This window comes from Lethenteron reissneri, chromosome 59 (genome assembly GCF_015708825.2).
Source record: "Lethenteron reissneri isolate LAM-NWPU_2019-01 chromosome 59, ASM1570882v1, whole genome shotgun sequence".
In the NCBI taxonomy this organism is placed as follows: Eukaryota; Metazoa; Chordata; class Hyperoartia; order Petromyzontiformes; family Petromyzontidae; genus Lethenteron; species Lethenteron reissneri.
In genome coordinates this window covers 6,390,352-6,405,172 of record NC_083837.1, presented here as the reverse complement: position 1 = coordinate 6,405,172, position 14,821 = coordinate 6,390,352, and the positions used below count along the sequence as shown (strand labels likewise).

At 58.4% G+C, this 14,821-nt stretch overlaps 1 protein-coding gene across 1 annotated transcript in view; it reads left to right on the top strand.

The window, feature by feature from the left end:
• LOC133357736 (protocadherin Fat 4-like) overlaps positions 1 to 13,503 on the top strand; it is a 66,880-nt gene extending 53,377 nt beyond the window's left edge. Inside the window, exons 11-17 of the mRNA XM_061575830.1 lie at positions 1,745 to 2,343; positions 2,897 to 3,643; positions 3,767 to 7,130; positions 8,205 to 8,350; positions 9,474 to 9,568; positions 10,095 to 10,283; positions 10,902 to 13,503. Coding sequence (XP_061431814.1) covers positions 1,745 to 2,343; positions 2,897 to 3,643; positions 3,767 to 7,130; positions 8,205 to 8,350; positions 9,474 to 9,568; positions 10,095 to 10,283; positions 10,902 to 12,357 — 6,596 coding nt within the window. The 3' untranslated portion in view covers positions 12,358 to 13,503. The remainder of the gene's footprint in view (positions 1 to 1,744; positions 2,344 to 2,896; positions 3,644 to 3,766; positions 7,131 to 8,204; positions 8,351 to 9,473; positions 9,569 to 10,094; positions 10,284 to 10,901) is intronic.
• The last annotated feature ends 1,318 nt before the right edge of the window (positions 13,504 to 14,821 follow it).

Here is a 14,821-nt window from a genome sequence, read left to right as displayed (position 1 = left end):
GAGATGTTAACTACCTCGCCTGGTATACAGAAGGTCGTGGGTTCAATCCTGACCCTCACGCCTGCTGTATATTTGGAGTTTGCGTGTCTCTCATCATCATCACGGTGGCTAGATGTTAACTACCTCGCCTGGTATACAGAAGGTCGTGGGTTCAATCCTGACCCTCACGCCTGCTGTATATTTGGAGTTTGCGTGTCTCTCATCATCATCACGGTGGCTAGGAGATGTTAACTACCTCGCCTGGTATACAGAAGGTCGTGGGTTCAATCCTGACCCTCACGCCTGCTGTATATTTGGAGTTTGCGTGTCTCTCATCATCATCACGGTGGCTAGGAGATGTTAACTACCTCGCCTGGTATACAGAAGGTCGTGGGTTCAATCCTGACCCTCACGCCTGCTGTATATTTGGAGTCTGCGTGTCTCTCTCCCTGTGGTCGCGTAAATTTTTCTCCGGTTCCACTTTTTTCCTCCACTTTTTTCTTCCACGTTCAAATCAACATCATGCTTCTCGAGTATTTGGCTGCTTATAAATTTCGTTGAGCTATCATTTGGCAGATCGCTTCTAAAAAATAGCTACATACCTTAGACGGACCTCACCTGCTAAACCAAAAAATACTAAATGGACGTATTGGCAGTCCACCAGTGCAGCATAAAACACCGGTCCTCATAAAACCGTCTAAAATCTATATTTGAATCAGCAAATCTGTTTATCAGTGTTTAATGGACCCTGTTACCAATTTTGATGCAATTATAATGTCTAATCAGTCTTCTGAGACTTCAAAATAAAGGTGATCAGTCATGGGACCTCCTTTGCCAGTACCAAAATATGATAATAGGTTTTCCCCTTTTTTCTGGCAACAAAACAGGTGTTAAGATGTTAAAACACCAAACTGAAACTTTTTACAAGGAATCATGTCTGCATTAACCACAATACTTGCAGACATGATTCCTTGTAAAAGGTTTCAGTTTGGTGTTTTAACATCTTAACACATCTGTTTGAATTCCTGCCGTGACCTGCTTTGTTGCCAGAAAAAAGGGGAAAACCTCTTCTCATATTTTGGTACTGGCAAAGGAGGTCCCATGATATAGCTGCTCACCCCTGATAGTGCGTTGTCATTGTGCTGTACGCCTTTTGGCGTTCTCTAGTCTAACACCGTTTGAGACGAGGCTCCAAAGAAAGCTGTCTCTGGTGTGGACCAGTCCGTTTCAAAGACAATTCATATATTATCAGAGTATGTTTTTTGTTTGTATTCTGACCACCAAGTATTGTGGTTAATGCAGACATGATTCCTTGTAAAAGGTTTCAGTTTGGTGTTTTAACATCTTAACACAGCTGTTTTGTTGCCAGAAAAAAGTGGAAAACCTATTCTCAAGGTGATCAGTATTGACAATATTGATTTGGGTCCGTCGCAGCCATCCATTTCCACACAATGAAGTGCCGCTTTGTTTGCCTATCGCTTGCTGTCCAGGCCTACAGCAACCTGTTGGTACAATCCAAGCGCTATCCAGAATAAAATTTGCTTAGCTTCCGAGAACTAACGGGTTCGCAAGCGTGACATCTTGGATTATGTTGCTGCTATACATTTACCCGTTATCATCTACTTTGTTGAACTATCGTTCGCTGTCCAGATTGCTTCAGAAAAAGAGCTACGTAGCTCAGTGGGCCTTACCTGGTAACAAAGAGTTGATGGTAAATGGTTCAACCGAGTGTGCCGTAATTGCGTGCGTGCGCTCACCTCTCCAGGCGCCCTCATCTTCGTCCCCACCGCCGTCGACGCCGACTATGGCGCCAACGCGTCCCTGCGCTTCTCGCTGTCGGGCGACGATGCTCACCTCCTGGCGCTCGATCCCTCGCTGGGCTCGCTGAGCGCCGCCGCACCGCTCCGCGGCCCCGCCGACTTCACCGTGCACCTCGCGGCCACCGAGCTCGCCCCTCCGCACCGCAGCGCCGCCACCACCATCACGGTCCGCTTCCGGGACGCGGCCTCGTTCCCGCGTCCCCGCGTGCGCCTTCGGTCGCCGCCGCCCATCGCGCTGCCGGAAGACGCGCCGGCGGGGACGACCGTGGCCGGGGTGGAGGCCGAGACATCCCGGCCCGGCGCGGCCCCCGTGTGGTTCTACGCGGCGGGCGGAGGGGACGGCCCGTTCGAGGTGGAGCGGGCGAGCGGGGCCGTGTCGCTGGCTAGGCCGCTGGACTTCGAGGAGCGGGCGAGCGTGGCCGTGTTCGTGGAGTGCCGCGACGCGGGCTTCCCGCCGTTCTCCAGCTACGTGAGGGTGGACGTGGCCGTCACGGACGTCAACGACAACGTGCCGCGCTTCGAGCGCGACCCCGTCACGTGCCAGGTGACGAGCGGAGAGATGCGCCGCTGATATTAGGAGAAGGTGGTACAGCGGTGGTTTCGTTTTTATTTTCCACCCCAAAGTGTTATTCTCGTCGTGTTATTGTTATTGGGTGGAAAAGTCACGTTTATGAGATGCACGGTTACATTTTTCATGCCGTGAGACACATAATCTGTCCGTAACTTGTCTGTTTGAAAACGGCCTGCAGAAGTGGCTATTTCAAAGTCCACGCAAAATGAGTCGATGCGTTCACACCCACTCCACCACCATCATCAGGCACATGACAAGTCAAACGGAAATTTGTTAATGTTAAGAGCTGGATTTTGCCCACGTTCAGTGCACAATGCAATGAATGCGGTGTTTTTGTGCGCACGGTCATTTGCGCCCAGGCTGAGACAATCAACTCGCTGCACTCAAGAAGCCAGTTTTAATGCCTTCAAGTGAAGATACTTATCATCGTCAATCAACAACCCTTGGTGTGTTGGTGGTGGTGGCGGCATAGACACAACGTACATTACAACGTGTAAACGAGTTTTTCTGCACGTGTGTGGACCAGGTCCCGGAGAACTCTCCCGCGGGCCCCATCCCGGGCTGTGTCCTGCAAGCGTCCGACGCTGACGCCGGCCCCGGCGGCGCCGTGCGCTACTCGCTCACGCCGCCCCCGGGCGGCCTCCCGGCCTTCGCCGTCGACCCCGCCAGCGGGCAGCTCAGCACCCTGCACCCACTGGACCGCGAGACGGGCGCCACGCACGAGCTGCTGGCGCTGGCGGAGGACGGCGACGGCGTCACCGCCGCCGCCGTCATCGCGGTGACGGTGCTCGATGCGGACGACAACCCCCCGCGCTTCCCGCGCATCTTCACCGGCGCGGTGCCGGAGGACGCCGCCCCGGGGACGGTCGTGCTGCGCACATGGGCCGAGGACGAGGACGAGGGTGACAATGCCGCCATGTCCTACTCCCTGGTGCCGACGGCGACGCCGGCGCCGTTCTCCGTCGAGCCGGAAACCGGCGTGGTGCGGGTGGCCGCGCCGCTCGACCGGGAGGCTGCGGGGGGCAGGCGGCACGCGCTGCGCCTGCTGGCGCGCGGCGCCGCGTTCGCGGTCAACACGGACGTGGTGGTGGTCGTGACGGACGTCAACGACAATGCGCCGGCGTTCGTCGGGGTGCCGTCATCACCGCTGGCAGTGCCCGAGTGCCTGCTGGAGGGTGGCTGCCTGGTGGCGCGCGTGGCCGCGGCGGACCCCGACGATGGGGAGAACGGGGAGGTGTTTTACTCGCTCGGCGGCGACAACGACATCCTGGAGGTGAGTGAACATCGGCGGGGAGAATTTGTTGGAGCCGCGTGGTCCAGCAAGCGCCGACGCGTCCTCCGTCACTCGCGAATGATTCTCCTGCATCTGACCTGAAATGCCGACCGCCCCTTTCAGGAATTCTGCGTCGATGCCTCCACGGGCGAGATCTCGACGCGCGGCCGCCTCCTCCTGCCGCGACCCCCGACCTCGGCCCTCCTCGGCCACCGTGTCCTCCTGACGCTCGTGGCCTCGGACCGCGGCCGCCCCGAGCCGCTCACCTCCGAGACGACGCTCGCCGTGGACCTCGTCTACGCCAACGAGCACCCGCCCGTCTTCTCGGCACCGCTCTACGTCACCACCGTGGCGACCTCAGCACCCGTCGGCTCCCGCGTGCTCCGCGTCTCAGCTTCTGACGACCGCGACCTCGGCCCCGCCGCCGAAGTCGTTTTCTCCATCGTCGACGGAAATGGCAGCGCCGGGCCTACGCTGTTCACGGTGGACCCTGCCGGCGGGTGGCTGACGCTCCGCTCTGCGTTGCGCGGTCGCGCTGGCACCACCCTCTCGCTCGCCGTGCGGGCGCAGGACCGCGGCCTGCCGCGGCCGCTCTCCGCTGAGGCAGCGGTGCTCATGAGGGTCGTCGAGGATGGCTGGGCAGCCCGGGGGCCGGCGTTCGCGAGAGCCGAGTTCGTTGCCACCGTGCCCGAGTGCACACCGCTCGGCTCCGCGGTGCTGCTCGCGGTGGCGGAGGCGGCGGAGGACGCGGCCGGGCCGCCGCTGGTCTACTCGCTGTTGGGCGCCGGCGCGGCGCCCTTCTCGGTGGATGCCGGCGTCGTGCGCCTGGCCGCGCCGCTCGACTTCGAGATGACCCGCTCCTATCGGTACGTCGTGTCGGCGCGCGACGGCTGGGGGAGCGCCGCCGCCACGGCCGCAGTTACCGTGACCGTCGCCGACTGCAACGACAACACGCCGGCATTCGAACGTGCTGAGTACCGCGCCGAGCTGAGCGAGGCCGCGCCGGCGGGGACGTTCGTGGCAGAGGTGCACGCACGCGACGCCGACGGCGATGGTGACGGCACCCCGCGCTACTCGCTGGCCGACCCCGCGCTGCCGTTCGCCGTCGACGCGGACACCGGCGTCGTCGTCACGGCGGGGCGGCTCGACTACGAGGCGCGGCCTCGCTACCGCTTCGCGGTGATCGCTGCGGATGGGCTGCCCGGTGCAGCGGCGCGGCTGAGCGGCACGGCGCTGGTGCGCGTCGAGTTGCTCGACGAGAATGAGTTCCCGCCGAGGTTTTCCACCGCCGGCTTCGTGCACCGCGTCTCCGAGACGGCCGCACCGGGCACTCACGTCGGCGCCGTCTCAGCCACCGACCGTGACGCCGGGCGCGCCGGGCGGGTGGAGTTCCACCTCGTGGGCGCCGAGTCGGCGGCGCGGAGGCACGGCCTGGGGTTGGACTCGCTCTCGGGCGAGGTGGTCGTGGTGGGGAGGCTCGCGTCCGGCTCGGCACCCTCTTCCGCCGTCCCAGACTCCCCACTGGACACCGTGGCTCGCGTGACTCTGACCGTGGTCGCCAAAAACCCCGGCGCCGTGACGAGCGCCGAGCGGCTGGACGAGGCGACGGTGACGGTGATCATTACGGATGCCAACGAGGCGCCCCGCTTCTCGCGCGATGTCTACCGGGCGCGAGTGCGCGAGGACGCCCCCCCGGGGACGCCCGTGATCGCCGTGATGGCTCACGATCCCGACCGCGTCCCGCAATTCGCTCGCTTCTCCTTCCGGCTCGGCGACGATCCGGCGCCGGCGGCGGTGCCGGCGTCGCGCCCGGCGTTCGCCATCGACGCGGCCTCGGGCCTCGTGACGTCGGCGTCGCCGCTCGACCGGGAGACGCGGGACGCCTACGCGCTGCTCGTCCTCGCCGTGGACGAGGGGAGCCCCGCGGCCACGGGCACGGCGCTCCTGCGGGTCGACGTCGACGACGCCAACGACAACGCGCCCGCGCTGACGTCCGTCCGGTGGCGCGTCGACGAGGGCCGTCCGCCCGGCACGCCCGTGGCCCGGCTGAGCGGCCGCGACGCCGACGCCGAGGAGAACGGGCCGCCTTTTTCCTACCGCCTGGCGCGGCCGTCGCGGTTCTTCACCCTGAGCGGCGACGGGGTGTTGCGCACGACCGCCAAGCTGGACCGCGAGGAGACGGGGGAGGTGGCGCTCGCGGTGGCGGTGTCCGACTCGGGGACGCCCCGGCTCACGTCGGTGGTGGAGATCACGGTGGAGGTGGGCGACGTGAACGACAACGCGCCTTCACCGCGCCGCCTCGACATCCTCGTCAGCTTCTTTGGTACGACCTTCCCCGGTGGTTTCCTCGGAGACGTGCGGCCGATCGACCTTGACTCGGATGACGAATTCACGTGCCGGATCGTGGGGACCGCAGAGGGCACCGATCCATCGTCGGCGCCGCCGCCGTGGCCATCCACGTCCTTGGTTCAGTCGCCGCCGTCGTCCGCATCGTCGCAATCGCGGTCACCATCTCATTTGTCGCCGTCGTCATCCGGAGCTTTCAGCATCACGCCAGGTACGTGCGACCTGCTGTCTGAGCCGCTCGACTGCCACGGCACGCCGGCGATGGTCGTGCTGTGGGTGGAGGCGAGCGACGGCCTCCACGCGCCCGTGCTGAACGCCGCGCGCCTGCGCTTTGCGCCCTACGACGGCGCCTCCCTCGCTGGCGCCGCGCTCCTCTCGCTCGGCTGCACGGAGCTCGGCCGCTTTCTCGACACCGGCCTCGCACCGCTCCTTGCCTCCGCCTCGGCGCTGCTGAGTTCCGTCGGAGCGGACCTGCGCATGCTCCACGCGTTTCGCCACGGGAACGCCTCCTACGCCTGGGCGGCGCTCGCCAGAACCGACGGCGGCGACGGCAGCGACGGACGCGGCTTTTGCGCCCGCGACGCTCGGAGGTTCCTGCAGGCCTTGTCGGCCCGGGACCCAAAGCCGGACCCAAACGCCAGGCTCGGGGGCTCGTTCGAGGTGGTGGCCGACGCGTGCCGCCTGTCGGACTGCGTGGCGCCGGCGCGCTGCACGAGCCGGGGTCCGGCCGTGGGCCCCGGCCTCCTCGCCGTCGCCGAGAGCGAGACGTTCGTCCTAGTGTCGGACGGCGCCGCCGGCCCTCCGTGGACGTGCGAGTGCCCGCCGGGGGCCGCCGCGGCTCCCGAGTGCGACGGGGAGACGCGGGGGGCGGGCGCGGGCGCCGCGACACTGACAACGGGGGCGCCCGTGGAGAATGGGGCGGCTGCGGAGGGGGCGGCCGCAGACGGAGCGGCCGTAGGGGAGACGGTTGTGGAGGAGGAGGGGAGCGGAGCGACCTGCGAGGAGCAGGGGTTCGGCTTCCAGGGCTCCTCATTCATGGAATTCCCGGCGCGGATTCTGGACCCGGAGAGGAATGAGATTCGGCTGGAGGTGGCAACGACGCGGACAAGTGCACAGCTGCTCCTGCTCGCCCGCGACGACGGTGTGCGCCATGGAGAGAGTTGTCGCCATTATCATCACGAGCATCAACATCGTTGTCATCATCATCATCACGAGCATCAACATCGCCCACCATCATCATCATTACGAGCATTATAGTCATCACCATCATCATCACGAGCATCAACGTCGTCGTCATCATCATCATCACGAGCATCAACGTCATCACCATCATCACGAGCATCAACATTGTCATCACCATCATCATCACGAGCATCAACATCGTCACCATCATCATCACGAGCATCAACACCGTCATCATCATCATCATCACGAGCATCAACATCGTCGCCATCATCATCACGAGCATCAACGTCATTGCCATTATCATCTTCATCATCATCATCATCACAAGCATCAATGTCGTCTCCATCATCGTCATCACGAGATCGATGTTGTCGCCATTGTCATCACGAACATCAACAACGTTGTGTCACCACTGTAATTTTCACAACCGTCCGCATTCCATTGTCATCACATCACTACAAACATCATCGCCGTCCCCTTCATCGTCATTGCAAAGCCGAGTGTAATAGTTGTCAGACGGGACTCCCAATGTGGCAGCTGAAGCAACGGGGACAGTTATTTGAATGCCCCCATCTCTGGCCACCCAGCAGCATAAGCGGTCGCAGCCCCAGTCGATGTGCAGGCAGTTTGTGAGTGGTGGGGTAAAGTGTGGGTAACTCTCCCACCTCTTCCAAGACGTCTGGTAAGGACGCCACGATGGCTGGGAGATGTCAACTACCTGGCCTGGTATACAGGAGGTCGTGGGTTCGATCCCAACCATGACGCCTGCTGTTTGCATGGAGTTTGAGTGTCTCTCTCCCCCGTGGTCGTGTGGATTTTCTCCGGGTTCTCCGGTTTTTCCCTCCACATTTAGAATCAACATCATGCGCTTGGAATATTTGGCTGTGATACATTTTCGCATGATAAACCACTTTCTTGAGCCATCATTTGCGGCCAGGTCGCTTCTGAAAAATAGCTACGTAGCTCAGTGGGTCTCACCTGGTAAAATGAAAAATAGTTTAGTTTAACGCCCCTTTGTGTGCGTCGACAGGAGGACGTTGGTGTCTGTCCATGTGGCTCATGGGAGGTCGCGCTTCCGTCTCGCTTGACCTCGGTGGAGAGGTCATCACCGTGGAGGCAGGGCAAGGCCTAAGCGACGGAAACTACCACACCATTGCTGCCCTGCGTCGTGGAAAGGTCTTATGCCACTGTTGTTTTGTTTGGTTGATGGCACCAGCGGTCACTCATGGCAGAAACCGGGCGAACGAGCCACTTGCGTAGCGGAGGTTTGTGATTGGGGCCCCCCCAGCTGCCGCCTTCATTTAACCCCTTTCCCGTTCCGAGACATAATGCACATTGCGGGGTATCGGTGTGGGGGTGTGTCTCGTTCACCCGCTGAATCTCGCCAACGCGCGAGGGCCTCCTCGATAATTTTGTTTATAGAGAGGGCGTAGCACCGCTGTTTTTAATGAAGACATTGTATTGTTATCACCGCAGAGAACCGTAGCGACACGACCGCACCCTACGATGGCTGGCGCCAAACTTTGCTGCATGCCCTCCGGCGTAGATTAATAACTTGTGACGTATGCACGTACATCATCGGAACGGGAAAGGGTTAGTAGTGGTTGTGTTAACCATAAATTACGCATTGGATGTTGAAGATCGCATAAGGTTATTTGATAAAAAGTTGGACTTACGTGCTGGCGGCAACGGTCCGAATTTCATGCTCCCACGTCTATTCTCCTAACCTTCAACCAACCAGCAATTACCGGCGCACTGAAATGTAATCATATAACCTCCATGACCTGCACTGCATGAGGCTGCCCTCCAGCTAAGCTGGCTTTCCCGTTCCGATGATGTACGTGTACACATCATCGGTTTTTATTCCGATTCCGTGAGCGTCATTGGAACGGAACCGGAAGAAAAACTTCTATAAAATTACTTTATCGGTACTGAGGCTTCCACAAGGCCGCACGGGAGGGCGTGTGGCACAGTTGGGCGCCAGCTATTGTGGAGTGCGGTCGTGTCGCTACGGTTCTCTGCTGTGAGCACGATGTCTTTAAAAACAAAGGCGCTATGACGCCTCTCTAAATTAAATTAAAGCTGAGCCGCTTGCGCGTTCCGAGAATCAGCGGTGAACCGGGACACCCACCCTGCAATGCAACTTGCAGTGCATCTCGGAATGGGAAAAAGGTTCATGTGCATTTGGCAAAACATCCCAAAGACATTCCATGAGGCTGTCCTGGGCAAACCGAAGCCGCTGTGGATATTTATTCTTGAGTCTTGTTCCAATGCCTGGTCTCTGGTTCCCCGTTCACAGACCCTGAGTGTGCACGTAGATGACTGTGAACATTCAGGCGAGGTGCAGGATGTGGACCACTGCCAGGCCGCAGGGACCATCGCGGGCAACTCCAGGCAAGACAAATTAACAGCACGTACAGACGTCACTTACTGACATATGCAGCCATTTATTTCTCACTCAGATATGTTATGGAAAGCTGCTAGACTCGCTTGGAGTAGGGATTATCAGCATAAGGCACTACCACTAGAGTAATAGGTATTGCCTTTCTTTAATAATCCTATATTATTGTACCTTATATACCTGTATTCCCCTGAACAGGTTTATAGCAACATGTATGAAAATATTTTTAACTTCTTTCGCACCGTTCGTAGCCAACCGTGCTAATCGGCGGTGCAGTGTTGAGTCTATGGGTAGTGTAAGTCTATGGACAGTATGTATGTACGTTGAACTTCTTTCGCACTGTACATAACCAAACGTGCTAATTGGAGGTGTGGCGTATACAGTAGGGTACAGTGAGGTGAATGTGGCATGCCAAAATAATTATCGGAAAAGTGTTGTGGACCGTTCCGGCTGAAATTAAGCACAGGGTATGCAAGCAAAAATTGTTTATTCAAATAATGTTTTTGGTTTTGTTCCCAGCATCATCTGGCCGCTTAGCAATGGCTCAGTGAGCGTTGGGGGGGTGGACTCCACGGCGACGCTGCCCGGGGCCCTCGGCAAGCGCCAGGGGCGTCCGCGGGGCCTGGACGGGTGCCTGCGCGGAGTCAGCGTGGACGCGCTGCCTCTTGCACCGTGGGGGGCTCGCAGAACCACGGCCGTCGCTGACACGTGCGTCCGAATGGCACGACCGCCCGCCGCGATAGTAACCATGAATTGGCCTGTGAGATTTCATAGATTTGTAAATGTATGTATGTATGGTGAACTTCTTACGCGTCCTACGTAGCCAATTGTGCTGCCAATCGGAGGTGCGTCCCGATTTGGCCGGAACAGCCGTGGGGTGGTTTCAGGGAGGCTGTCCCGGTGTTCCGTAGAAATTGGTAAAAATCGGGATTTTGTTTCGCTTTAGAAGGGCGGCACTACCTGAGTAGTGGGCGGGGACAAACGTCAGGAAAATCGAGGAAGCAGCTCTCTGACTGTGTGGGCAAGGCTAGTGACTGCGTGGGTGCGCCTAGGTATAAGTCACACTACTGGAATGTTCCATTCGTGCATCATCAGATATCCACATCTACTGCCATGGTCTGTGCGAGTGGATGCGGTTTAGGGGTGGGAACCATGAGCAGCTTCGTGGAAGATCAAATCCCCAGGTATCTTTTGCTTTAGGTCCTTCGCAACAACGTAGTGTTTGTCTGCGAGTTCTCTTGAACTCAATTCAGCTCTCTGAGCTTCGTGCTTATTGGTTGATAATCTTAATCACAAAATAACAACAACTTGTTCCCCGCACGCCAGGTGTCCGCTTGCGGGCCGTGACCTCCTCCCTGCGGAGAGCGGTCCCGGAGATGGCGGCCCGGCGCCGTGGCTGCTGGCGACCGTCACCGCCGTGCCGCTGCTCTCTGCTCTCCTGGCGGCTGCAGCGGTGGGTGCGGCGCTGGCGCTGCTTGCCCGGCGCCGCCGCCATCCCAAGGCTCCGGGCTCCGCAGCGGTGGCGTCGGCGGCCGGCCCGGCAGAGTCGGCGGCGGAACGCCTGGCGTGCGAAAAGCCGGCGCCGAAGGGCGGCAGCGTGAACGAGGCGTTCGTGCATGACGGCGGGACGGTGCGCCTGAGCCGGCCCGACATCATCGTGGAGCAGACCGAGAGCCGGCCTTACGCCATCGTCGACGAGCGGGCCCTACGCCCTGCCGCTCCCCGGCAGCTTCAGCACGGGAGAATGTTCGCCGTGGGGCGGCAGCTGGATGAGGAGGACGATGAGGATGAGGAGGATGGGACGGTGAGAAGGGGCGGCCACCACGTCCGGCCCGAGCACTACGACCTGGAGAACGCGAGCAGCATCGCCGCGTCCGACGCGGACGTGGAGATGCACTACCGGACGCTGCGTGCGCGTGGGGCAGACACCACGATGGGCCGTCGTCCACAACATCGTCATCCACCTCTGCATCATCATCATCATCAGCAGCAGCAGCAGCTGGATAAAGAAGAGCTTTATCACAGGCACTGTCTTTATTGCTCTCAGGATTGCCTCAGTCAGAAACCCGACACCTGTCACTCTATCTGTCAGTGTCACCATCGCCCTCTTCATCCTCCTCTTCCCCATCTCGAGAAGCAGTGCACTGACGACAGTCTGCATCGTCGACGGACGAACCACAACCTCGTCGGCCAGGAACCACCCCTTGCCAAGCGACCAGGTGCCACTTCGTCCCAGAGCCACGCTGGTGACACCTCTTCCTCCTCCTCTCTCTGCCGCTGCAACCGTGACTCGTGGCCACGGTCGCCCATAAACGGCGCGTCACTCCTTTCGGACCGCTTGGACGTCCTCGCCGGTTTGGCCAGCGCGGGGGATCTGTCGCGACACAGGGCGGCCGGCCGCCAGCTGGCGACACCCTGCGGCGGGGTCGCCGGCGCGAGACGCTCGGAGGAGTTTCCCTTGCGGGCCACGGCGGCGACGACGACGGCGACATTTGGCCAGCGGCGCCCCTCCCCGGATGCCGTGGCCTCGTTCGCGCCGCCCTCGCGACTCTCCCGCGAGGAGGTGGCGCGGCTCGGCGTGCGACCCCCACCGCCACCGAGCCCGCCCGGAGAGGGGGGAGACGGCGAGGGCGGCGAGAGCCCCGGCCGCGCGCGGGAGCGGCGGCGCGTGGAAGCGGAGGAATCGGGCTCGGAGGCGCGCACCGACAGCCCGTCCCCCGATGGATCCTTCACCGGATCCGAGATGGAGTTCGAGTTCAGGCACCGCCCGAGCGAAAGTTGAGCTCGGCTAGGCGCGTCGATCCATGGATGGACGGCGCCGAAGTTCCGGGACGTGATCCCGAGGGGGCCCCCCCTGGGCGCCCCGGCCATCTCGCGAACGTGTCGCCGAGTAATTGGAAATGGAGTCAGCGGTGGCGGCCGGTGGCTCAACGATTTTTTGGTGCCGGCGCCGGGGCCGGGTGAGAGGATGACACTTTGCCCTGCGTGCTATAAAGTCATGGGCTGCGGCTCTATTGATGAACTTGAATATGACGATATAATTTATTTACGATATCCTGACATCCTTAATTTTAGGAGCAAGGCCTTGTGTGCTTTGTTTAGTAGTGAAATGCTTCTGTGGGGAAAAAAAACTGGAAAAAGATTCGGCCTGAATGCGATCATTTTTTAATCGCACATCTTCAGTAAAACCATCGCAATTTTTTATAACGAGCAGAAATTTTAAAAAAAATGTTGTATTAATCTAGAAGATGACGTTATGGGTGTTTGCCTACCTCTGCTAACATGAGATCACAGGTACCTTCCTGCAAAGGATGAATCACGTTTGTTGGACTCTGAAGCTTTTCTTTTTTGTTTGTTAAAATTTGTATCGAAAAGAAATTGTCTATCAACGTTGTCGCGTTGGTTACTTGACTATACTTCACCGTGCTGGTCTGTACCTGTTGGTGAAGGGGAGTGGGGGGGTGGGGGGACATCAAAGACCTGGACCACAAATGATAGCTCAAAGAAGTGGCTTGTTATCGCGTGGAAATTTATAGCAGCCAAATACTCTAAATGGATGATGTTGATCCTAAATATGGAGGGAAAAACCAGAGGACCCAGAGAAAACTCCACACACTTCAAATACACAACAGGCATCAGGTGTTGGGATTGAACCCACGACCTCCTGTATCACACGCTACTGATGCTAGCCGAGGCTGGGAATTAAACTCAGGTTGCCAGGTTCGTAGTGCAGTGCGCTAACAACCACTGCATCAATGCCCACGCCCCAAATCAAGTGAACCGGGCACGGGATTGATTTCCGTTGGACTTCTGAGCCGCTGTTTCATAATCGTTTAAAATGACGTTTAAATGTGCAGTGTTTGCAAGTATTGCTGTCTCTGCAACAACTGTGAAACGCGATGTTTACAATACAAGTTACTCTGCTGCATGCAAGTCATGGGTGCCTGTGTCGTGTGTATTTACGCGCGCTTGAATGCGAGCATAGCAGGCCGCATGTACCATCGAGTAAGGGGCCGTCCATAAATGACGTCACGCACCTAGGGGGGGGGGGAGGTCAGACATTTGTGACGATGTGTGACGAGGGGGGGGGGGGGTTGAGAAATGTGACGTTACATCAAAATGCGCAACTTATATAGACAACACTTAATTAAATATACTTTTTTAAATAAATGTTTTCTCCTACAACATCAGAGTGCAGCGCTACATTAAATACGCACTACAATGACAATAGCTTAACGCGATTTTAAGCATTTTTATTTGGTGGGGGGGGGGGGGGCAGAGCTTTGTGACGTCATATTTGAGGGGGGGTCTGACTTTTTGTGACCCCGTGTGACGAAGGGGGGGGGGGGGGTCAAAAATCGTCCAAAATCGCGTGACGTCATTTATGGACGGCCCATTTACATTTTACGCGATCGAACCCAAAAAACGTTATCATGAATAATATTGGTCGCGAAAGACCACGTCTACTACTACTACGGCCACCACTACGTGTTGAAGAGTAAAGATCACAGCCGGAGACACGAGATGAAGAGCGATGAGGTGAGAGAGAGAGATAAACGAGAGATAGCGAGACGAAGAAGCTGCTCGTTAGCGGGCACGCGAACGGCCGTGTCGATGCTACCTTGGCCCACCAGAATCCCGGTCCACAGCTTCCACCGTTGCCCCTTCACCGTAAAGAGAGGAGGGCCCTTGCCTAAGATCGGCAAGTACTCCGAGCATTGATTCAAACACAAGCAAGGCTGACTGTCGAGATGAAGTGTGTCGAAACCGGGCCTTGAACAATAAAAGCTACAAGGCGTTTCGTTTTTGCCATGAAAACGAAACACAACGTGCACGTGGCCCGGTATCTTCTCACACACGTGCGATGTCTCACGTGTTCACTTCAAGCGCGCGCACAGCCCAATTGTCACCCCGCCACTCGATGAGGGCCCTCTCCCCCGTGCCACGTGTGGATCGTTGGGGTTTTGTGACCGTACTTCGCTATGCTGGTCAGTACGGGTTTGAAGGTGGGGGAGCAGATACGTTGGTGCTCTCTTACCTACATAGCCTCTTGTTACAGCAGCCCTTTTGCCCACTTCAGCCGCTGTTTCTTGCTGTGATGACGGACGCTTGTGTTGCGGCCGAAACGTCGTGATTTAATTTATTTTATACCTACGTGACTTTACCGAAAGAACCAAAGAGAATGGATCCCTGCAGTCACGAAAACTTCAAATCGAGATTAAAATAATGGACTTTGCTGCACTGCC